The sequence below is a fragment of the Neolamprologus brichardi genome, chromosome 5, assembly GCF_056152115.1.
Source record: "Neolamprologus brichardi isolate AB-2024 chromosome 5, ASM5615211v1, whole genome shotgun sequence".
Taxonomy (NCBI): Eukaryota; Metazoa; Chordata; class Actinopteri; order Cichliformes; family Cichlidae; genus Neolamprologus; species Neolamprologus brichardi.
Genome location: NC_142108.1, coordinates 30488942 through 30514251, shown reverse-complemented (window position 1 = coordinate 30514251; position 25310 = coordinate 30488942). Strand labels below are relative to the sequence as shown.

At 38.5% G+C, this 25310-nt stretch overlaps 1 protein-coding gene across 1 annotated transcript in view; it reads left to right on the top strand.

Moving 5' to 3' along the window:
• nxph4 (neurexophilin 4) overlaps positions 1-25043 on the top strand; it is a 48746-nt gene extending 23703 nt beyond the window's left edge. The window contains exon 2 of the mRNA XM_035904459.2: positions 23238-25043. Coding sequence (XP_035760352.2) covers positions 23238-24041 — 804 coding nt within the window. The 3' untranslated portion in view covers positions 24042-25043. The remainder of the gene's footprint in view (positions 1-23237) is intronic.
• Positions 25044-25310: the final 267 nt, after the last annotated feature.

The window sequence follows — 25310 nt, the reverse complement described above, 5'->3', positions numbered from 1 at the left end:
ATCTATTGTAACTGTACATTAATGTGAGAAAGTTGTAACACTGAGCCAGACAAAAAAGCCCCTTAATATGGGTACAGTGCAGATCTCACCCTTTTCCAGTCTAGGTGCAGTAAGGGCAGAAATTGAATTGCTAAAAGTTACTGTTTGTTTTGGTGAAAGTTTTATAGTGCAAGATGCATAATGCCATTACTGATTCAGTCAGCAGAGGGGGTTGTCAGGAAGGATGGAGGGAGAGGAGGAGGAGAGTGCAAAAAACTCTGGCTAAAATTAAAAAACGCCACAAAATGAAATAAAGATGAGTGCTCCACTGAGCCACAGACTGAATATAAAAGACAATCCTGTGAAATATACATGGCTGGCAGGAGAGATGAGCAGAATGCTAAGCTTCAAACCTGTAACCCACAACACAGGCCCTGATCCTGAGCCTGTTGATCACCCAGGAACATTAAGGGATCATGCCAACGGCAATGATCTGTCCAATGTAGTGGTTTCCTGATCACCTAGGCAACAAGAGACAGGAAGACGTGCAGTAGAAAGGAAGAGACTATCGCCCATATTTAATAAGATTTGATGTTATTTTTCCCTGTCTGTAATGCTTTTATTATTGCAGATTGGCTTAGCTGTGAAAGGTATTGATTGTGAGCCAGAGCCCCAACCGGGACTGAAGGAAACAGAGATGGAAGGTGTGAGCTGTCAACTGCAGGTGATTTGTATTTATTAAAAAACAAAACAAAAGAAACTCTTTCCCTCAGTTCTGTATATGGTGATATTTTCCAGCGTACTTTAAAGCAGAGAATGGATCATTTATTCATTTAAATCAAAGCAGTTGGAACTTCAGGGCCTGAAACACTACCTTAGGGAGATTTAACCGTAATAACAGGTGTGTGCTGCATGTAGCAATATGTCCATGCTCTGTTCATGTAAGGGCTAAATAAGTACGTGCTTCTGCCTACTCCTGCATGGAAAAATTTTATGAAATGTTGGTGAATGTATATGTTTGAAATAAAAATGAACTGAACTGAAAACTGAAAAAAAAAGCTTAAAAAAAGGAGAAAAGTAATTTGATTAGATTTGATCATCAGAAAAAACACAGACATTAAAGATTAATTATTCCATATTGGCCTGGCTGTACAGATAATATTAATAGTTTAACTACGCTTAATCAGAGCTGTCTGGTCTAATTCTGATTTAATCCCACTTATGCTCATATGACGTACAGCAAGATGTTTAATTGTTTTTGTCGCTCCAGCAAACCCTGATCTAAAAAAGAAGGAGAGAAATGTGTGAAAAAACAAAGATGATGACTGAGTGATTGTGTTCATGTTCCTATTCTTAGCCCTGCAGCGGGGAAACAGAACTAATGATGCTTCCTGACCTTAATACCAAGCGCTCAAGGTCAGTCTCCACTGATGCATCATAGGCAAGGTGTCCTGGACGCCGAAGACTGCTGCCGGATTGAGTCTGTAGCTGTTGCTGTGGTTGACTGTGACTTTGCCCCAGAATTTATCACTGTTCTTCCTGAAGGAATACAAACAGATACAATCAAAGAACAAGCAATTTATTCAGCGGTGGAGCTCTGAGGGAACTAGCAGCAATTCTTTGCCAAGTTTACAGACCATTTTTCACTGTGGCTTCAAGTTATGCGCTGATTATTTCACAATAATGCAAGTGGAAAATTAATGTAAGAGAGAGAAAAGCTGCAGGATTCAGAGATGGGGGAAGATTTTGATTTTAACGTGTGACAAGCTTTATTAAAACTTTCTTTTTATCTGGCAGCGTCAAAAAAGAAAAAATCTCTAAATGTATAGGCAATTCAAGCTTTCAAGTGCTGCTGCTGCTAAAATGAACCCTTTTATCCACATACTGAAACCAGCTCCATTTGGTATAATAATAGCAGATGGGAATTTAAAATGACTGAAAACATGCATTAAAGTGTTGCGTGGAGGAAGTAGTTGAACACAGCAGGGATCGTATGTTCAGGTTTCATGTATGCCTTTGCATAGTCAGATTTCTTCCATTATGAGAAGAAGAAAATGACCATTTATCATAAATAAGAAGCAAACAACACTGGGATTGGCCACTCGCCTCCTATCCTATGTTTAACAAGCTTTTCCATAATGCTAATAAACAGATTTGTTGTAGCTGGTTTTTTTTTTTCTTTTTCTTGATGGCACAGCCGATAACGACACAAAACCTGAAAGAAACTGAGGTGTAGGGATGCACCGATACCGATACTGTAAAATGTGTGTGCACTCATACTCGTAAAAGTTAACCGATACCATGAACCGATACCAACTTATTTCATTAATCAGAGGGTGGCTTGTCATTTCTGTTGTAGTTTTTTAGATTGGCCACTAGGGGGCCAATTATTATTTTATTTATTATTTATTTAATAATAATTATTTTGTTTGTTTGTTTACAATATGGACACTCTGCAATAATTTAAAAGTTTATTTTATTCGCAAACCTAATTTGTATTAATTTTATTCCAAACAGAAGTGTTTATTTATTATTCTGAAAGCTTGAGACAGTGCCAATAGTTCAGTGATATTTTGTAAAATTACAATGTGGAGACTCTGCAATAATTTAACAGAAGTGCTTATTTTTCACTTGAAATTTTTTTGTGGTCATTTTTATTAAGATATTATTTTTTTATCGGCAGGGAATATAATAAAACCTGTCTTCCAATTAATTGTATTTGTGTGTGTGTGTGTGTGGTAGAAGTATCGTTTTTTGTACTCTGTATCGGCAAGTACTCAGATCCCAGTATCGGTATCGTATCGGTTTGAAAAAATTGGTATCGTTGCATCCCTACTGAGGTGTATAAGAAATGTAATAACATTGGATGAGATTTAATATCAAAGCTACCACTTTACCTTGTTTACATATTTACTTCTTTATACATTAGCAGAAGAAGTTCTACAGCCATCTTCCACCTGATTTTGTCAATAATCTCCCAGTGAAAGATCACAGAGTGTCTGTAAATAATCACACAAAGTCTGCTTTACTTAACGGATTAGAAACAGCTTGTTCCACTCACCTGTTACAGAGAAACGAAAAAGGAGCACAGCGAGGCAATATGGAACATTATGAAAGAAAAAAAAATAAAAGCGAAAGGGTGAATTGCAAAATAAAATGGAGGGAGCCAGCATAGAGGAAGTGGGAACTCAGAGGAAGGCTAAATGTTGACTAGAGGGAGGGAGAGCCAGCCTGTCTCACTTGCTTGGATCATTAATTTGTGTTCTAATTAGCAGGAATGCCACAGTTGGAATGTGATGCCTGCGTAAGGACGACGAGCGTGTGTGTATGTGTGTGTGACCTGCCCTGGCTCCGAGTCTCCTGGCTTGTTAGTAATGACAGATTGACGCTCTCCTGCACCCCCCACCCACCAGGCCCACCCCATACCCCTCACCCAACCCACCCATCTGCTCTGGAAAGACACCAGATCTTTAGACCTGTCTTGTGTTTGTGCCATGTGGGTGTTTGTGCGTGTGGGCGTGCCAGTCGGCTCAGTTTTTGTCATTCTTCAACTGGTCGGACCAGTAGGGAAGCTCACGAAAATTCTAGTCATGCTTTGTAGCGACCATCAGTTTTTCTTCTGTAAATGCCAAGGCCGAAATGGCTTTATAGGCTCTTTTGCTTTTTGAGAATATATTGTTCAAAGTGAGGCTGTGCTACACGGATCGCAACATCACTGAAATTTCTCAGTTAATCAGGTTTGTTTGCTCAAGATGCAAAACATCACGAGTCCTTGGATTCAAAATTACAAAAGCCCGGCGAGTGGCCGAGTGAAAGGATGAATTCGCTTGAAACAATAGTCAAGAATTCCATCTGCTAAATCTGAAAGAGTTCTGTGAAACGGCAGGAATTCGGCGGCATAGGTCACTGTTCATTTCCTGTGTTTTCTCACATTGTGGATAAACTGCATCGGCCAAGCTTTTCATCATCTGTCCCCTGATTTTTAAAGACCCAGACGGTGCACTGAGCCTTTGCCTCCCCGGGGCCTGAAAACATTCATTTAGATAGTGCCAATATCCAATCTTCCAGTATGTTTCTTTTGGACATATCTTTAAGGAAGAAACGAGAGAAATGTATCAGCGCTGCTGTCCTTTGGTCAGTGACATCACATTTATAAAGTCTGTGTGTTTTTGCACTCTGGTGTGTGCTTCTGTATATGTTTGTATGTGTGTTGGTTATTCCAGTGAAGCATCTAGCCCAGGGACAGAGAAGAGCTGGTCCACAGTGTAATTGAACCACAGATCCTGCTAGACTATTAGTCACAAGACTTGTTCTGTCTATAGCCTTTTATCACTCTTGAATCCACATGAGTGAAGTGAATAGGCCGGTCAGTAATACAAATGCAGCTATCACAGTTAGCCAAATGTTAACTTTTTATAGGTTTTGTTTAGAGAACATAGTTAAACACCAAAATAAGCATCACAAATAAATGAAATCGGTGAGTAATTAGGTTCCAATATAGTTTGTAAACCATCTTTTTGGATCAATTTTAAGCTAGGTTAATTTTTTTGTAGCAAGTTTCAGTGATAAATAACCAGGCTTCTCATGTGTTTTGTTCTCTTGCACTTCTTTATTCCAGTTACACTGCTTTTCAAATCTCTTATATATTGATATTTTGTTTAGGCTAGTGCCATAGTATATCACCTGTGATAATACCGCATACATTTTACATCAGCGGTCCCCAACCCCCGGGCCTCGGACCGGTACCGGTCCGTGAGTCGTTTGGTAGCGGGCCGCAAGAGTAGAGGCTCAGGTGTGAAATGTGTGGTTTTCAGGGTTTTTATCGGTTTTCAGTGTTATTTTGTTAACGTTTTTATCGTTAACTCGGTTTTCCTGGGTCTTTTCACGTGTGTTATGAATAAATCTTCTTTTTTTCGGTAGTTTTATTTTGTTGTATTTATCCGCGACACCTTAAAGGCCGGTCCGTGAAAATATTGTCGGGCATAAACCGGTCCGTGTCGCAAAAAAGGTTGGAGACCGCTGTTTTACATGATATAAAAATGTCATATCGCAATATCTTTGTATTTACATTTCCTAGTGAGGTCTATAACAAGAAAAGGCCAGGAATGTCTGAGAACAAGAGCCAGGTGTGAGCCTCCAATAACAATTTAGTTTCTAAAAGGGGAATTTCACCAATAACCTCCAATGAAATACAGCATTTTAAAAAAATACAAAGTTTAATTTTAACTTGTAATTTAATAAAATTTAAAGAACAAAAATACAGTACATACAAAACTGTTCCCACTTAAGGGGAAAACCAACCTGTGTTTTTACCTTCCCAGTGAGGTAAAAACACACTGCTGAGCACAAACAGGCTGTGGAAGAAGAAGTGCTAACAGCTGGTGATGTGTGACTCAAATGTGGACTCAGTCGAGCATCACTGGAGCTCTGGCTAACTGCACCTCACATGACAAGAAGAGCAAAGGTGGATGCAAATTACTGTTGTGGTTAGATGTGGATCTTGAAAATATTTTGTTATTAAATTATATTTTACACTTTTATTGTGTGATGATAATGTGCAGCTGCTGAAGAATAACAAGGTTGCATTGTATTCAATACTACACATCAGCAGTGCACAAGCTGCTAGAATTAGACCTAGTACAGTATGAAGGAAGCTAACAGAAATCGTTTAGCAGTTTGAAGGCTAAGACGCCAGCATCTTTTATTTGTATGTTTGCAAAAGCGTTGTACTTCACCACAGACTGTGGTCAAAGTAAGCTGAGACAAATGACGAGCTCATTGATGACGACAGTGCTTTCCCTGTCAGCTGTTCTCCTTCTCTTACTCCCTTGTTGGGAAGATTTTAATGCACTTACACTAACATGTAATCATCAGTTCAATTAATAATATTACACTTCATCTGTCCTTAGGTGCTCTGTGATTTCACAGCGAGCCGGAGAATGGGTAATATTTATGGTCACCGTATTGATCACGTTGCAAAATTATTTTTATTTGTTACATTTTATTTTGCAAAGTTTGGAAAAGAGTGTTTAACTTAAGTGTGGTTTAACTTACACACATAGAAAAAAATGATTCCCAGTCTCTTCTTCAGAGTCAGTTAATATTTTTAATGCTACATATAACCAAACCTCAGGTATTGGTATTGTATTGTAACTAGAGACAGTGTCATTAGTGCAACCCTAACTGATAATAGCTTTGACGCGTGTGTTGACTGACAGATACTCCCTAGCGACTGTCTTATGTTGGGGGGTGGGGAGAGCTCAGTTATTTTCAGCCTGATGGAAAAACAGCAGACAGGTGTCTCACATATAGGCCTACTTACACCATTGGATACCATGACACAAATAAACGCAGTGGACACAATTGTCTGTGGAAAGACAATCCTGTGTTTCTCTGCTTCATATCTACTTTGATATTGAGCCTCAGAGTGTGAAACTAACTTGAATGATGGAAGACCGGGGTTTCTGGAGGAGGGCGAGCAAAGAGGGGGAGAAAAAAAAAGGGGAGCGTGTGAACGAATGCTTCGGACAGTTCTGGATGAGCAGACACTGACAGGTTTTCTTTCTTTTTTTCCTGTTCTGGCTCCTGTCTCTCTCTTTCTCATTCGCTCTCAAAATATCATTACTGCACAATTCGACTTCTCTTCATCTTTAGAAAGGATTTTATATGAGCAGTTGTTGGATTGATTAGGTTTCTAGCTACAGTGTGCACCCACCCCCCATCTCTTCCTGAGGAACAGAATGAGAGCAGGGCCGCTGGTCAGCACTCTGGTTTTTTGCATCCAGATGGTAGATGTGAAAGATCCCAGTTAGGGGTCCCAATGCTACGTCCTTGAAGCTGGGTGATTTATACGCTGGCAAAGGCATCTAAAAGGCAACTAAGGAGAAAACTCCTATACATTGTGTGATAGTATAAGGATGTGCTGGATCGTATGTTTAATTATCTTTTCTGATATGGGAGTTTTTTTTAGTTCTTTATATTCACAATCATATTTGAACTACCTTTGCACTCTTTGTGCTAATAATGCTACAGGATCCTTGTCACTTCAGGCTTAGACGCAGGTGTGTGTGTGTGTGTATGTGTGTGTATGTGTGTGCTTAACCTTCAAGTGAACAAGGGATGTCACCGGCAGCGTTTCTGAGGAGTTTTATTCACTGGCACCTCCCACTGTTTTCTCTCCAATTAAGTCTGCCATCACCCTTGGTGAAGAGAGTTTGCCCCAAGCCCAAGAGCCACGTATCCCCCCACAGGTCTGAGCTTTGGCCCCACTCGCCCCCACTCAGCTTAGGTACCAAATGCTTGGAGAGCATCCTTCACACCAGGGAAGGTCCAGATATGTATTAGTATTCCCTTTTGCCAGCAGTTCCGAAATGGGTCTCAGAAGTGTGAAAGAATAGAGGATAAAAGAATCGAAGTGTGAGGAAACATAGGAGGGAAGAAAGGACAGATTTATGGAGAAAGAGTGGAAGTAATTAAGTTAAATGGATCAATAGATCAATAGTTAGCTGTGTTCTCGCCATGGGGTGTAGATGAAAGCAGGAGGTGCTGGAATAAAAGAAAAAGAGATCAAGGTAAAAAAAATAAATAAAGAAATTGGAATATTGTGAAATTTACCTTGTTGTTAATTAAGAGATTGCCATATTTATTTAACTTTTTTTTTTCATTAAAAAATAAACATGACCAAATGGTATCTGAATCAGATTTTCCATGTTGTGTAAACCATCATCTTTGCTTGGTTGATTCAGTTTTGTTAATTTAACAAACTGCTTTGGTAGTTGTTTGACTTGCAAATCTATTCCAGCTGAGTAAAATGGTCTATTCGATAAACCTTAGCTTTGTTTATTTGATTTATTTATTTTTATCGCTCAAACTCCTGTAGTAGTTATTTGCACTTATGCAGAATGTTTGAAAAGGACTGTAGCTCCTTTTTTAACACGAAGTATTTTTTTTATCAGCAGCTCCTTCTGTTGCTGTCATTTTGTAACAGAATCCGTAGACATCGTCATGGTGATCATGATTCTATGATTATGAATCCATGCTGTAATTTAACATTTGTTCAAATCACAGAAAGATTTTCCATCTTATTTTGTAATATGTTTGTTTTATTCAATACTTTAAATATACTTTAGGTTGAGTGATCTTTAGCTCACCATTTTGAGTCAAAAGGTAATGTTCAAATCGAGGGATGAGAAAAAGAAAAGGAGGAGGATGGAAAGATGGAACTGAGCAAGGATTGTGTTCATGTTTAGTCGATGATAAGTGGAAATGTATTGGGGGGGAAAGCAGTTATGGAGAATGGAATGAGGAACTTTAGGAGGAATGAATGGATGGAAAAAAGGCGAGAGCTTAAGGAAATTAAGGATAATTCACAGATCTGATCATGAGTTTAATGATGAGTGATTGGATGAAAAGATAGAGGGTGTGATGAGGAAAAAGAAGAAAGTGAGGGCAAAAAAAAGTGGCAAGGAAAACATTAAGGATAGAAGTAGAACAAAAGGAAAAATAAAGTACAGTACCAGAAGACTTTCATAATCTCATCATGGATAGATGGATGTAAATGAATGAAGGATGAACTGTCAAAGAAGGAAAGCAGCAGTGTAAGGATAAGGAAAAAAGGAAATCAAGGAATATGAGAGGACTGTGGGCTGGTGGCAAACGGTGACACGAACAAGGTTTGAATCAAAGATCAAATGACTAAAGGAACTAAAGAAAAAAATAGAAACTAAAGAATCAAATCAAAACTAGAGACATACGCTAAAGAAATTTAAATTTTATGATTTTCTTTAAATATTGAGGCAACAAAGGATTTTTTTTCAGATAGAAAAACAACCAAAAAATTAAACTGTAGATAGCAGAAAGATGGCATAACAGAAATTAAGATCCATCCAGGTATAAATGAAAGAAAGGAAGCAGGAAGAAGGTAATGGATAAAAAAGAATAAAGAATAAAAGAAGGGAGGAAATGATTGTGGCATTATATTTGTTAGCAACCATGAAAATGTACCAACTTCAATACCCTAAACGCTGCAAATTAGTGGAAAAGCACATAGAACAAGCATAAGACACAAATGAAGGCAGCTTAAAATGAAATGAAATTGGTTGTAGGCAGCAGGACTGCAAAGGGATTGAGGGGAGAAAAAAAGGGAAGGCGAATGGAAAGGAAAAAGAGCAGGTCTTTATTATGGTGAGTAACTTTGACACGCTCGCGTTGCGCCCAGTGCCAGTCCATCCGTCATCCAGCTCTCCTACTGATGAGCATTGGAAACAAATCTGAGGAAGCCTGGCTTTATTTTGCCGCCTGGGTGACTTGTCGGAGTCGTCACAAGCCCATGTGTCCCTGTACCCCTTCCCAACTGACATCTCCCAAGCTCAGTTTCACCCGCTGGGAATCTCTGCCGCTCTTCTCCCTGTTTTCCTCCATCTCGTCTATTCATTATGCAGATAAGTTGGGTTTTGTTTTTTTTTTCTTTGCCAGTCCCCTGTGTTCGTTTGATTCTTTATTTATCTCCGGTGTTTTTGCTGTTTATCTGTTTGCAGAGAGTGTGTGTATATGCGCTTGATAAGTTGTGAAACACAGAGGGCATCAATCACTGTCACTTAGCTGCTCAACATGTCGCTCGTTGCGACAGAGCCCTCCTCCGAACCTAATCTCGATGAATTTCAAACTCTTCCAATACATAAATCTGCAAGGGAGGGGAAGAGCGGGGGGGGGGGACTTTAGTGCTTTTCCAATCTGAGTCAAATATATGTTTACACATTTACAAATGAGAAATCCAGGAGTACAACGTCAGTTCTCATATTCTCCACGCCCATGGCAGCCTGCTTGGCGATGCAGCCCCTCCTGCAGCAGACTTCTGCAACAGTTATTTAGATGAATGATTAAAGTTAAACCACAGCCAGCAAGAGTCTCACTATTCTTATTTAAGGAAGAATGGGGAAGCTGTCATCTTTTGATGCATTACCCAGCATCTTGCATGCAAACAAGACACCCCTTCTCTGCTGATGACTCCCTGCTCTTCTGCCCCCCCATCCTTTAAGATGTGTCCCCAAAGACCTGCTTTGGGTGATTGATCAGGTGGTGCGGTTGCATCAGTGGAGACATGAAGGGAGTGTGCCCACCCAGCAAGCCAGACAAAAACACTTCAGCATGTTGATCTGATGTGATCAGTAAGATAGAGGGAACTAAAGTGGACCAATATGACTCCTGAAGTCTGGCCCTTCAGTGGGAAGTTTTCTAATGGCTTCATAGATAAATCGTGTTTTGTGTCATCTTCCTGCATTTTAACTTTTGGTAAACTTCGTAGAGCAATACTGTAAATATACTGAATGCAACAAATGGGACATTAGCAGTGTTTTCAGCATCCTGTTTTGTAAGTTAGCCTTAAAGGTATTGTAAGCTTATGGTAAATTGCAAAAAGGAAAGATTAGTCAATTAGTTTGTGTATCTTTGTCCAGTAAAGTTTGTTTTTGCTGTCTTAGGTCTTTTCTAACTAATCTATATTTTAGTTGTTTTGTAACAATTCTTATGCAATGACAATATTTATAGTAATACTTGTTCCACATTGACCAAGGAAGGTTTAAACACAATGAGTGACCTTAACCTCACTAAAATTCGTCATCATTGTCCAACAGACTGTGTAGAAAGAACTAACCACAGCTGATATTTCTTTTTGTTCAATACTTCCAGTATTTTTAATTTCTACTTCTTCTATTAATAAAAGGAAAACTGCACATTAAAACATATAAACTGCCCTTTGAAGCAAATCAAATTAATTTTATTAATAATAAATAATAATACAGCTGTAATGCTTTCAAATCCCTTCAAGTTAGAGTAAAATTTCACCAAATCTTTTTACTCTTTTCTTAAAAAGATTTGGTAGTTCATTGAACTTGCTAGTCTCTCTATTTGGACGTTTCCCATAGTGCGCTAAATGCTTTTTGACATGTTTGTGCTGCCAAAAATTGAACACAGCAAGATAAAATAGAGATTTGACCGTGAGCGTTGCTCTGACTTGTCAATCCTCCGACCACACCGTGCTAAGTCCTTCTGCGGTGATGATGACTATTTTAACACATACAATTAAAAAAGAAAAAGTTTAAAAAACAGTGCTACAACATTCTGTATGTAGCATGTGTGCTTTATGCTAACTGCCACTGTCAGTTAGCATAAAGCACACAGGCTACAACATTCCGTATGTAGCATGTGTGCTTTATGCTAACTGCCGCTGTCAGTTAGCATAAAGCACACATGCTACAACATTCTGTATGTAGCATGTGTGCTTTATTCTAACTGCCACTGTCAGTTAGCATGCTAGCTATCATAGGAATCAAGAGTGAATTCTTCTCTTACTGTCTGGAAATTGTTTGGTGGCCTCTCTGCTTCCTCTCTGTAGCCAAGATGACAACCATAGATGGTAAGAAATGGCAGTTTGTCTGTTTGTTTTTACCATTATGAGTACACCATCCAATAAGCTTCATTTAGCCGCAGGTTTTTCCCTATGAATCCACTTGTGCACTCAAAAAGTGTGGACTTGAGACACAGCATTCATCTTAAAGTTTTGCTACTTGGATGTAAGATAAAAATAAGTTAAGCAAAAGTTTTTGAAATGTTTCTGCTGCTTGCACAGCAGGTCGAGTTGAAGGTGGCAGAGTTGGAGATGTAAAGGTCTTCACTGGGATTGCCCAGGAGGAACAGGATTAAAAATGAGTGCATCAGCAGGACAGCTCAGGTCACACGTTTTGGAGAATAAGTTAGAGAGACAAGGTTGACATGGTTTGGACATATAGTGAAGTTAAGAAAAGTACAATTAGTTATCTTTTGTTCAGGAAAGTTCCTGACCTTTCTGAGGTGTAAGGTTAGTGGATTTTGTTATTTCTTTCCATTATAAATAAAATTTGACTTACCTATACCTTACTGGCTTAATAACAAACTTCCAAGCAGGAGGTGAAGAGGAAGACCACAGAGATAAGACATTAGTGCATGGAACAGGACAGTTGCTGATTTTGTTTTTATTCTTATTCTTCATATTGTCTAATATTAGCAGATAGCATCATATGAGCTTCACAATTGTTTGCTGATGCATTTTACATCTTTTTCTGAAGCTCTGAGTTTTTAACTTTTAACTTTTATTTTCCTAACTCCTCCTTTACAGACCCCTGATTACTTTTTAGTTTTTCATGTTTGTAATTATATATGTGGATGATTTTCTGAGTTTCTGGGTACTTGAAAGTAATTTACGTATCCGCAAAAATTTTAATATTATAGTTGTATTAGCTAATCTTAACTAAACCACAAACCACTCCGAGAGCACAAAGCTCTGCCAAGGCAACTCACCCTCCGGGCAGTGTTTACGCTTAAGGGAACAGTATCATATTTTGTACAGATTCAATTTGTTTTCTTTCTTCTTTTTAAATGTACTTTAAGAAGTGTATAGTGTGGTAAAAAAGAATGCATTTTTTGGGTTAACTTAAAAGGGAGGCAGGTGTAAAATGTAAAAGTGAGAGCAGAGGTCAAATGTAACATGATATTTGGATGCAAACTATAATGGGACATTTAGAATTGCTATATGCCTGAATGTACCTAAATCATTTCCTAAATGTTGCCAAGACAAACAAAGGCAGTAGAATTTTAAACATAGTTTTAAGGATGAAAGACATTTTATGAAAGTTTGACCTTATTCGACCTTAAAGAAGAGGCGAGCAGGACAAAGTAACGTGATATTTAGGATCCCATACATAGTTTTAAATAGTTCTATATATCATTATTATCACTTTGACCTTCAGGTCAATCTATCGACCTTGAAGGAGAGGTTAGAGGTCATATTTGCTGTGATGTAAAATCTACTTTCTATATCCTGACAATACACACTACACTTGAAACAATCATGATTCTAAGTTGTAAGACTTTTTGTTTTCAACCAATAATTGTCCTTGATGTAAATATGTCAAAATTGTGTATGTTTCTGTTGTGTGTCTTGTGTACTGTTTGTTTGTATACGTGTCTTTCTTGCTGCTTGTACACCCAAATTTCCCCCTGTGGCACAATTAAAGGATTATTCTAAATCCTTAAGTTGAGCTTTAAGACCTTGGTGGATGTAAGTCAAATTTTGGTAGATTGTTAACATTGTTAACGCAACTCTACACCCCTACAAAGTTTTATTAGAATTCATTCAAAACTTTTTGAGCTATTGTGTTTACAGACAGTTTGACAGGCACGCAGGAACGCACACAAACGCTACCAGAAACATAACCTCCTTGGCGGGGGTAATAAATAAAACAAAGGTTTTCTGGAGGTCTGCAGCAGCACATAGATTCTGTTTCCTGTGGGAGTAGTTACGTGATGTAAGATTAAATGCAACTGAAAAACAACAAAAAACGATTTGGCTGTAGCAGCACTGCTTAAACGTACTTGAATGAAAGCACTTACATACAATGCTGGCAGCGATGCCCAGTGTTTTGTTAGCATTGTATGTTTATTTGGCAGTGGCTGATACTTAGCCAGTCACTGTGGAGTCTCCTGATTTAATATAGTACCATAATGCGTTTTGCAAAAGACTGTATTAACAAGAGCAACGTTGTTTATTTAATGTGCTAATCTCTGTGGTTGCAAAGGCTATTTTTAGTCCCATGTGCTATACAAGAGGTATGTCGTTCCAAATGTAAGAAGAACATAATTATTTCAGTGTGTCGTTGTAGTCGGCCTTGCTGAATTTATAAATCACTGGGCAACAATATTTATCTTTGGAATACACAGATAAGAGTGACAGGGGGATTTAGATTATGATGCAAATAAAGAAGCTTCAGGTGAGGCTTTGCTGTTGCAGGTGTAATGTTTAACTGTGTTGAACGAGTAATAGTCAAAAGGATCGTAAGCCAAATGGAGCTTCTTATTTACTGCAAAAATATGAGAATATGTTTGGCCTTGTAATCTCAATCGTCAAAAACAAAAAATACAGCAATTTCTTTCCAAAAAATGTTTCATTTGTTTGAATACATGCACATATTTGTACATGATGGGTCCACTGCCAGATATTTTATATTCTGTTTATATTTCTTTTTATTTTCTCTGTTTGTTTTTATGCTTTTTTTGTAAATAAAAGTACATACAGACACATGGATGTGTTGTCTAACAAGCTGCCTGACCTCTAATGACCTTTCTTTCACTGCTGGGTTTTTGTTGTAGATCTTCTGCTTGCTTGGTGAAAAGAAAATCACTGGCCAGTTTTTCCACCAACTGAACCCCCACTCACGCTGGCCGACTTGGTTAAATTAAAAAGTTAATTAATTGTGTAAAAATATGCCTCAATATACAACAGTTGGAAGTTCTAAAGTTGACTTCTTGTGCCAAGACAATAAAAGAAACCTGAAATTCCCATAACTGTGAGACATTGTAGTTTTCTACATTTCCCCCTTAGTCTAATTTTAGCACATCTGCAATATTTTGCAATATTGTCGGCATATTACACTTAAGCCAGCATTCAATACCCTCATAAATCCTCTAATATAGACACCAAATGGTAGAGTAGCATCTCTTTCTTTCTTCCTTGAAACTAAACCTTGTTTTTATTTACCTTATTTTCTACACACTAAAAAATACAGATTCTTTAAAGCTGATGATGAACTAAAATGCTTATTAAATTTAGTCTGAAATATGGAAAAATACTTTATTTCTTCTTCAAGGGATTTTTTTCAGAACTGAGCTGGTCTTCTTGAAACAATATTACAGATATTACTTCTCAAGAAACCTCTGATTATTCTCTATGGGGTGAAGTGTTTCTCATTTTTGTCTTATTGCACTCATAATCTCACTCTGTGTCGTATATATATTGTCTTTTTACCTTTTCTCTCTTTGCACTTTCGCCTCATATTGTCTTACAGACCTCTCTGCTTTCTCTACACTCATTCTCTTATTCTTTTTCTTTTTCTCCCTTGCTGTGTTATCTGTCTCAGCTCCATTTCCTTGCTCCCTGATACTCCCTGACTCAGTAGCTTTCATTTTCATGATAATCCAACGACACCAGTGGACTGCAAAATCGCTTTTACTGCTTTTTTTCCCCCCTCTTCTTCCCCCCTCTTCCTCTCTGTCTCTCTCTCTCTCTCTCAACAGTCTCTCGCTCCATTTTCCCCCTACTGGTTTATCTTTTTTCCTCCTGGCTTTATTTTGCTTTTTGTAATTAAATGTCATTTTCAGCTCTCTCATTTTTTTTGGAGGGGGGGCGGGCAGGGAGTGGGAGGCTAAAAGTTAAAAAGTTTCTTTTTTTGTAGTATGATTATTGTTAAAACAGTGCAGCGTGACTGCTGTTAAAAACTGAGCACGTCTGAGCTACAGTACCACACTACCACCATCGGATATGTTCAGTTCAGCTTTATTTTATTCTCAGTCTACACGTAGCTCAATTACTACTCTGTCATCAAACTTCCATCTGTTCTCAGAGATGTTTCTTTTTACCCACATCTTATATTTCTAAGCATCACATTCATAACAGATGCAAATTATAATTCCTGTCTTCCAGCAGGCATCTTTTATGTCATTTCAACGCACTGTAAATGGCCCAGACTCCACATCTTGCTCCTTTTACTAGAAGCAACAACATCTAACACTGCACCACAGACTGGTTTATAAAATAAGGCATAATAATGCTACAAATATGACCTGAAAAATAACACAAGCTGTGAATAAGGATGAAAAGATGCAGTTACATAATTTGACCTGCACAAAAGAATTCATCACATTTTTATGATTTTTTTTTTATCCAAAAAAGTTGCAATAATGTTATCACTCGAATTCATGTGTAACCTTTTTTACTTTTTTTTTTTTTTAATCAATTAAAAGTCTGAGTTCATATTCATAAATATTCAGATGCATGACAAAAGCACAACACTGCAATGTGTGATGTTATCATATGTGCTGAGAACATTTCACTCAAAAACATCATAAACTATCAGTATATTGTGACATCCCTTGAGGGGATTTTTCCACATCAGTTTTTGATTTGTGTTTTTTGATTATTATCTATCACTAAAAAAACATCACAGTAACTGGATAATTCTGAGGAGGCGTAGTTGAAGTGAAGGGTCCAGCCTTAAGTCAGTAATGTCCAAAATCAGTTTGTTATATCCTATGTTTTGTCAGTGACATTTAATTACTCCGTCAGTCACAAAAACTTTCAAATTTAATCAAAGAATAACTCTTTATGTGGAGAAAGCACCTTAAAGTAATCATTGACTCACACAAGCACAAGTTACGCTTGTGAATCTGCCTTTTTATATGCACAGCTGTATAAAATAACATCATACATGCATCAGGCAGGTGTATTTCTTAGGTTTCCTATATTAAAAAATAAATATTATTAAATCACACCAACTGAGTACAAAACTCTTCTCCAGTATTTAAACTGCTTTTGTCATTATTGTACAGATTTATCAGCTAAGAACACACACATCTTCCATTTAGTTGTGCTGTGTGTTCAGGTGTGTCTTGACTTCCTAAAGAATTTGTGCTAAGATACTGTCACCATCCATCACTGTGTTTGGTTCGGCTGATTCAGAGTTATGACAGCGGCGATACGACTGTTTTGTTAAGTACTGCAACCTCTGAGCTATTTTCTCACCTCGCTTTGCAACGCAGCGAGGAGGAAAGCAAAATGGCAGGGGTGCTGGGAGAATGCATGCTCTGATCACTTTGGACTTGTTACTGTTAAATGCATTAGCACAGTAAAACGGGACAGATCAAATACCGCCCTTCATTTTAAAGGCAGGAAGCGAACCAAACTAATGTAACAGCTTATAATCTGTCGTGATTTTCCTAAACAGGACTCTGACACTCGGATTTCATTTTGCTTGAACTGTTTCAAAGATGTCAGGGTCATCTGAGAAATGAAAGGCCCTTTCAGGGTTTTCCGACATATTTCAGAATGCAGTGGTGGATGAACAGAAATGTCTACAACTTTCATCTTTGAAGTTCAAAACTACAAAAAGAACTTCGCTTTCCACAAGCACAGATTGATGGCATTCGCCTTTTTCAGAAATGGTGAAGGTGCATTTAGGATAAATAGGAACTTCAAAGTAAAAAAAAAAAAAAAGATCTGCATTCAGCTTTACATCATATTGTCCTCAGTTAAAATTTTGCAGCTTTTCCAAGTCTTCTTGAAGAAAAATGAGATAAACTACTTTTAATCGCAAAGGCACTTGAAACAGAAAGTTAAGAAAAAACAATCAGTAGCTGGCATCAGAGCCTGTGGTTTGTAGTGCTGTGGGAGGGGAACTGTACATTTGACTCTCCTGCGTGACAGCAGATCAATGCAGCCTGGAGCGCAGATAGAAATGAATTGATTGTCACCAATAAAACTCCAATTAAACAAAGGAACAAGCCTGGGAGAGAGCTCAGAGACAAGCAGCTCTCATCTTCACATCTGTCCTCGGGGGAAGAATGGGAGAGCGGGAGGCAGGAGAGGGAGTCGGGTGTGGGCTGAGGAGCCGGGGAGCATGGTTCATTTCCTCTGAATACTCTTGCTATCACAAAGGTGTGGAAGTTATGGATGAATGTGAGAGTGAGCAAACTGCAAACGGAGGATCAGATAACCGATAGACAGAGAGTGCAAAAGAAAGAGGGAGCAGAGGGAGAAGTGCTGGCATTGATCTAAAGCTTCCCTAATGATGAAAAGAAATCTTAATTGTGGTGACATGTAATATAACAGGTTTAAGCAGTCAATTGTAGAGCTCATCTGACCTTATTTAATAGGGTAGTGTGAAGCCTCTCATCACATAGGCTTTCTTTCCCTCACTACAGCCTTCTCTACCTGCCTGTAGATGTGTCTCATCGCTTCGTCTGTCAGTTTTGTCTCAGCCGCATTGATAATCTCCTCATTGAACAAATTCCTACATTTTATTCTTGTATGGACTTTAAGGCAGGTTGGAGGCCTTCCATCTAAGCAGCAACTAAGGGTTGCTTTTTGCTCATATGAACCTCCAAATGAAATTTAAAGATGATTAATGTTGCCTATTCCTAGAAAATGTACGAGATCTTCTTACTCTCTCCTCTCCTCATCTCACTTCTCCACTAATAACATTTTCTTCACTATCTCCCTTTATCTCCCGAGCGCTGTAATCTGATTGTTCTTTCTGTGATTGTGCTGTTATTGAGTTGTCTGGATCATACATATGTATAAGCTCGCCACAATACTTATTCTGTGCTCTGCTGTGATTTCCTGCAGCATACAACCAAACAGGAGTCCCATTCCTAATTGGAGGAAACACTAATGCCATGTAAAAGCTTCCCTCTGAAAAAGAGGGGGACTCGCACCAACCCCTGAGTCAGGTTTATACTGAAATGTTCCTTTTGAGTCATGTTAAGTTTGCTGAAAAGCTTTAAAGTCTGACTGTGTGTGTTAATGGAGTTGTTTTTTTCTTGACAACAGTGGCTCAGATATAACGTGAGAATAAGAAATACAACCTTGGGGTTATGTAGCTACTTTGGTGGACGAGTGATGCATGTGTTTCTTTTAAAGTACAGCGTAAAACTGTCATGCACAATTTTGTGTTCTCCCAGCTAGCTGCACCTAGATTCATTTTTAGCCAGCCGTGGGGCTGTGGGGATGGCAGTCAGTCTCTTTAGTAGATGGCCACAGTTTTTCATGCGTACAAGCTTATATTTGATAAGATACAGTGCTTAACAAATTCACGAGTCCACCTGTCATATGCTCCAGTGCTCCAATTTGAGTCGGCACCCTGGACCTCTCTGAGAAGTCAGAAATTAATCAAGCATAACATTCAACCACTAAAACTAATTGTTCTGTTCAGGAATCCAAGTGAATGACTGTAATTTGGGATCTTAATCAAACAATAACTATTTTTTCCGGGTTTTTTTGTTTTTTCTGTAAAACTGTACATTTGAAAATTCAAAGCTAAACACACTAATTATATTCTAGTATTATATTCTGGCACGAGGCTTCCTGCCATTCAGGACATTTACCTCCAGCGATGCATCTGTAAAGCACACAGCATCATGAAGGACCACAGCCACCCAGCACATCAGCTGTTCTCCTTGTTACCATCTGGCAGATGTTACAGGAATCTGTCTGCTCGGACTACAAGACTTAAAAACAGTTTTTACCACCAAGCCATACGACACCTCAACCACAACACTTAAACACACACAACACAGCACTCAGAAGCTACCCTGCAGCTTCACAAGTACTCTGTTTAATCTGCACTGGTCACTTCACTTTATTGTTATTGATATTTATATTTAAAAGTGCAATACTGTAATTTTCTGCTGCTCATTCCTGTGCAATATCCCATCTGCCCTCCCGTCATATTTCTTTTCAAGATTTTCTTATTTAATCACTAGTGTACATATATTTATATTTATAGATACATATATATTTAGTCATCTTTTCTCTTTTACCATGTCTCTCTAATATTTTGCTCCTTACTATTTTTCTATTTTTTATTTTTTTTAATTTATTTAATTTTATTATATTTTATTATATTTTCTCCTACTGTATCATGCTGCTGAGTGACTGCTGCTCGTCAAACACGTTTCATTGCAATGTTGACCCTGTGCTAACTTGCATATAACAAATAAAACTGAAAACTGAAACTATTAAAAATATAATTTGGATTAAAGAACTCATGCATTGTGGTGGATTTACCATTACCGTTGTATTTCGGTAATTACCAATACTGTTAATTTAGGGATGCTGTAGCATAACCCTTACATTGGGTGGTGGTTGTCATTGCAATTGTTGGCAATCTTTAACAAAACTTATAGATATATAAATAGATAGATATAGATAAATACACACACATATATGTAACTGGCTTTGAGTCATTCAGTTCTTGATTTAAGGAGTTTTCATCTTCTCGGTTTCAAGTGATATCTTTTCTGTCTTTCACAGAGTTCTTCCCACAGATTTTCAATCATGTTTAAGTCAGTTGACGCTGACGACCACTTCAAAAGCTTCAGCTTGCATTTCTTGAGGTATTTTTGGTGGATTTTCTAGTCTGCTAGGGGTCATTGTCTTCTTGTGGGAGTTTCACTTTCTTTTCTGACATTGAAATCCATAATTTGTTGATACCTGGTCAACCCACAAAGTTCTCAAATTGCCAGGTAGCAAATAATGCCATTCTCTGGCCTCACTTATGAGTTACTTATGATCTGACAACTATTTTGTGAGTTCCCGACAAAAAAAACAAAAAGGTTAAAGAAGAAAAGCTGATTTTCAAGGTCTGTCCACTGAAACATTTGCAAAAATGTCTTTTCAATGAAAAAATCACAAACTATATAATTTACCAGGGTTGGCTACCACTTACAACTGAAGTTCCTTTCAAATCGAAATCATAAGCTGAAAGAGTGACTACTTTTTAGTTGTGTGTGCGCACCTGTGTGCTTTTAGCTTCAGCACCTCTTCATCACTTCAGCAGTGCCCCTCTGGCTATTGCTCTCAAAGTTACTTCTGACTCATTGTAACTTATCTGAATAGGCACTGAGGAGGAAGAAAAGCATGAAGGTTTATTTCTCAAACCGTCAATCTTTCACTGAACGCGGCAGCCTGATATGACCTTATAGCAAACATCCGCTGTTTCAAAAAGTCTATAGCTTATGGATTTCATGTCAAGAGAAAATATCTGATATTTATTCTAACATATCCTCACCCTTTAAATTGATTTACTGTCAAGCAAAAAAAATTTCATATTCATGCTAATAAAAAGTCCATCTATTTATTGGTTTGTGTTGGCATTTTATTATTTTCATGCCACAGAGGAAGAGGGCCTTTCTCTGTACTCATCTTTTTCACTCGATCGACATTTGTTAAAGTTGCTGACTATGTACAGTTGCTTTTCCCCCTTCAGAAAGACTTCTGTCAGCCTCAGACCCCCTCCCAGAATAAAATCACTTTAAAACTTCATACAGCTGACCCTGAAGGTTAGGTTGAGGTTCATGGTGAGATGTTGCCGCTGAAGTTTCTGGATTATGATGATTGTGCTTGTTTAAACTCTGGGCCACGAGCTTGAGTAATGATTAGGACTGCACCAGCAGTGTTAGCCTGACAGATGGCAACACATGGAGTTAGCTGACAGCACTGCTGACAGCGCATTCACAGGAAGTCCCCATATTGCATGCACTGTACACAGTCTTTGTTGCTGTACATATTCTGATGTTTTTCTGCCATCAACTGTAGCTTGTTTCTACCTGTCAATGCCAAAGTCAGCTCACATCACCTATTCACAGACTTAAAATTGTAAGACCTCTGCACACGCCTGCTGTCAGTGCACCAGAGGGAATTGGGGTCTGTTGAAAATCTGCAGTTAGACATTATCCCAGTCACTGGTCATTCATCTAAAGCTTTCTTCTTTTATAAGTTCATCCTCGAGCAGTCGATACACTACTGTTTATTTGCTCTTCAATCAATCTACTTAAAAATCAGCTCTGTGGGCATGTTAATTAAATTCATTTCAGTTTAATTCAATTATATATATATCACCAAATCACAACATACAGCATGGAATATATCAGAATCTATATAAGTGCTATTGTTTTGCATCTGCAGCAATATGTAGTTGGTTTTAGGTTGGAGGTTGATGAAAGATGAGGCAGGCATAAAGCTGCTGGTCCCACTGCATTGGATAGGAATGAAGGAAGGAACCTAACTAGACACAAAGATGTGATCCTGTACTTCTGTTTTTTGGGTTGGTGTTGTTTATCAACTGGGAGAATAGTTTTTTTAAACTCCATCCAAATGCAGCCTCAGGGGAAACGCATGTAACCCCTCTGAATAGTTGTAATACTTGGCACTGTCACTTCATGACAGCTTCAAGCTCAAAGTCTGTGTGTGTGTGAAAGTGTGTGTGTGTGTGTGTGTGTGTGTGTGTGTGTGTGTGTGTGTGTACATATGTGCATATGGATAGGAGCATGGCAGTGATGTGATTGATGAGACATATAAGAGAGCAGAGCAAGATTTCTAGTCAATCAGCCCTGTGAATAACCACCTCGGCTGTGGATTAAAGGCAGAAAGCTGTCTGCACAAACAAAGGCTCACATCCATTACCTTACATGTAGAGTTGTTTTGCTCTCTGTGGCAACACTGACAACAAAATTAAAGTGTGTTAACAAAAATAGATCTATTTTTTCTCTTGAATTCAGGACATGAAACGTAGCAACATCTAACAACTAGGATGCTCGTGGAAAAAGAAAACTTGTGGGAGGTAAACATGAATGCTACCAAAGAGTGACCTTTGAAATATTTATAATTTTAACAACGAGTGCAAATTGAAATTGGACACATTTGAATTATATCGCATTATGTGTATTTAGTTTTCAATTGACAGAACAAAGAATAAACTGTAGCACCTCTGATCTCTGTCTTTACCTCTTTAAAAATGAAGACATAAAGTCAGCCGAGGACTAGTTGCAAGCCGTTGGTTCCATACTTAGAGTTCTATATTGTAGCATTTAGCCAGCATGGGAAACAGGAGTGATGTGGCAGCCACTAGTTAATATTAAATACCTCTGAGAAATGCACCAAATCCAATAACTGCTCCAAGACTGTAAATACTTATTCTTCCCAGACTGAATCCCCTCCAAATCATTTTCAATTTGACATTTTTTATTGGGGTCCTGACACTTGATCAGTTTCTCAATCAATCAGCTGTTTGGCACTCATCTAATATGAATGGAGTCCTATTTTACAGGATTCTTGACAAAGAATAGCTAAAAGGTTTTTGGTTTTTAGGCAAACATGCAGTAAAACTAAATCTAACTTAAAACTCAAAACATTCTCGGTATATGCGGAGCTTGGCATTATGGTTTGAGACATGAAAATATAGATATGAGTGAGTAGCATTTGTAAGTATGAATTATAATTCCTAAAAACTTGCAGTTATGGAACTATGGTAGTAGGAGCTGGGTTAAATGGATGGATGGCTGGTTGGATGGCTGGTTGGATGGCTGGATGGATGGATGGATGGCTCGTTGGATGGCTGGTTGGATGGATGGATGGATGGATGGCTCGTTGGATGGCTGGTTGGATGGCTGGATGGATGGATGGCTGGTTGGATGGATGGCTGGTTGGATGGCTGATTGGATGGATGGATGGATGGATGGATGGCTGGTTGGATGGATGGCTGGTTGGATGGATGGATGGATGCTGTTGTGTTTTTGAAAGGTCTGTCTGGTAGAAAAAGACATGAAAAGGCAAAGTGAATAGCATTTGGTACACTGTCAGTAAAATTTGATTGTTTTTTCTGTCTCTTCTGCAGGTCCAAGGGTTGGAGAGGCAAGTGGACTTCTCAGATCTGGGCCCAGTGGGGGCGGTGATGAAGACTCTTCCATACGGCATGGGTGGAGGCACCGTTGGAGGAGTAGTTAAGCCGCCGTACCAAACCATCTTCTCCACACCGATCGATCAGACACCGGTGAAATCCAAGCCACCCCCGTACAGTTCCTATAGCCCTTATGAGCTGGCCCGGAACCAGTCCCTGCTAGTGGATCAGACAGGCTACCGCTCCAAGCGTAAACCTGCACTAAAGACAGCCATGAAGACCAAGAAAATCTTTGGCTGGGGGGACTTCTACTTCAATGTCAAGACCGTGAAGTTCAGCCTGTTGGTGACAGGGAAGATTGTGGACCACATCAACGGGACTTTTACTGTTTATTTTCGCCACAACTCCTCCAGCCTGGGGAATGTGTCGGTCAGTATCGTGCCACCAACCAAAGTGGTTGAGTTTGAGGTCCTTCAGCAGCATCATCTGCACCCCCACACCCAGCAGGACGTCCAGATCCAGGAGACACAGCAGTCCACCATCGATCCAAAAGAGGCAAAGACCTTAAACTGTCGGGTCGAGTACGAGAAAACCAACAGATCCAAGAAATCCAAACCCTGCCTGTATGATCCGTCTCAGACCTGCTTCACAGAGCACACCCAGTCCCACGCTGCTTGGCTTTGTGCTAAACCTTTCAAGGTGATCTGCATCTTCATCTCTTTCTTCAGCATTGATTATAAGCTGGTTCAGAAAGTGTGTCCAGACTACAACTTCCAAAGCGATCACCCTTACTTTGGATAAAGTAAACGAGACTAAATAGAGAATAAAAGAGACACTGATGAGTAAAATGATAATGATGGAAATGATAGTCATACTGATCCTGTTAAAAAAAAGCAGGGGACAGTTTTTTTTGCCTCTAAACAGCTGTGAATTGTGGATTTAAATCATGTATATTCAGACTTATGGATGATTAGGATGTGGCTGATTTCACTGACGTCTTTTCCAACTTTGTATTTGTTCTGTTTTTCTTTGTTTTCTTTTGTTTTCTGTAAATATTGTACTCAACCCCAGCAGACTTATTGTTTTTAGATATTTGTTTCTTAGTGTCATTTCTTTCTGAAGTTGGAGGCTTGGTTACAAACAGCTGGAATCAGTATTATGCCCTTCGAGTACAAAGTAAGCCTCTGAGGCAGCCGAACAGTGCCATCGCTGTATGGCAAACGTAATGTTATGGTAGACTGACTGTTAATCATCCTCTCAGCTCTACATTTAAACCCTGGATATAAGAGAGTTATATGTATGAGAAATGCCATGCTGGATATGCATACAATATACTGTATGAAAAAGCACATTAAAATCTCTTAAACTGTCTGCCTTTTACTGACTGAATGTTTTGGTTCAGAGCTTGAAGCAAATTTGCAAGGCGCAAGCTGTGCAGCGTTTTCATGTTATCTAACTCAGCAAGGACACTATTATGAATTAAGCTACATTTTACTCTGATTAGGAATTCATGTTCCAGCTTTCAGCTAAGATATGTAATTTTAATTTTCTCAAATATATCGAAGGAAAGTTTGTTATGGATTGAATTTTAACACGAAAACCAACCGTGAAACATTCTTTAGATGATAAAGTTCGACTTTTTGAGGGAGTTGATATGTACAGTAATAGAATCCAGCAGCCTTATCTGATGTGATTTTTAATTACATATATCCTGGAAATGGAAAAGAATAACTATTGTACTGAAGGTAACATGACTGACAGATTTATGTTTGTTTGATCATGCAACCAAATAAAGTATTGCACACCCGAGTAAACATTTTTTAGTTGTGCCGAAACCAAAGGTTATATTGCATTATTTTATATGTATATTATGCTGCCAATGCTATGATCTTAACTGCCTAATAATACTTATTTGATCAAGGTTTTTTATGCTCAAAATATGAACTTAAAAGAGAATAAAGTAGGACTGGCTCGCCACCAAAAGAGTAATTATTAAAACTGATCGGGGGTTATAACCGAAAGCAAGGATCACCCCAGCTGCCTCTCTTAAGCAAACCAACCAAATGCAGT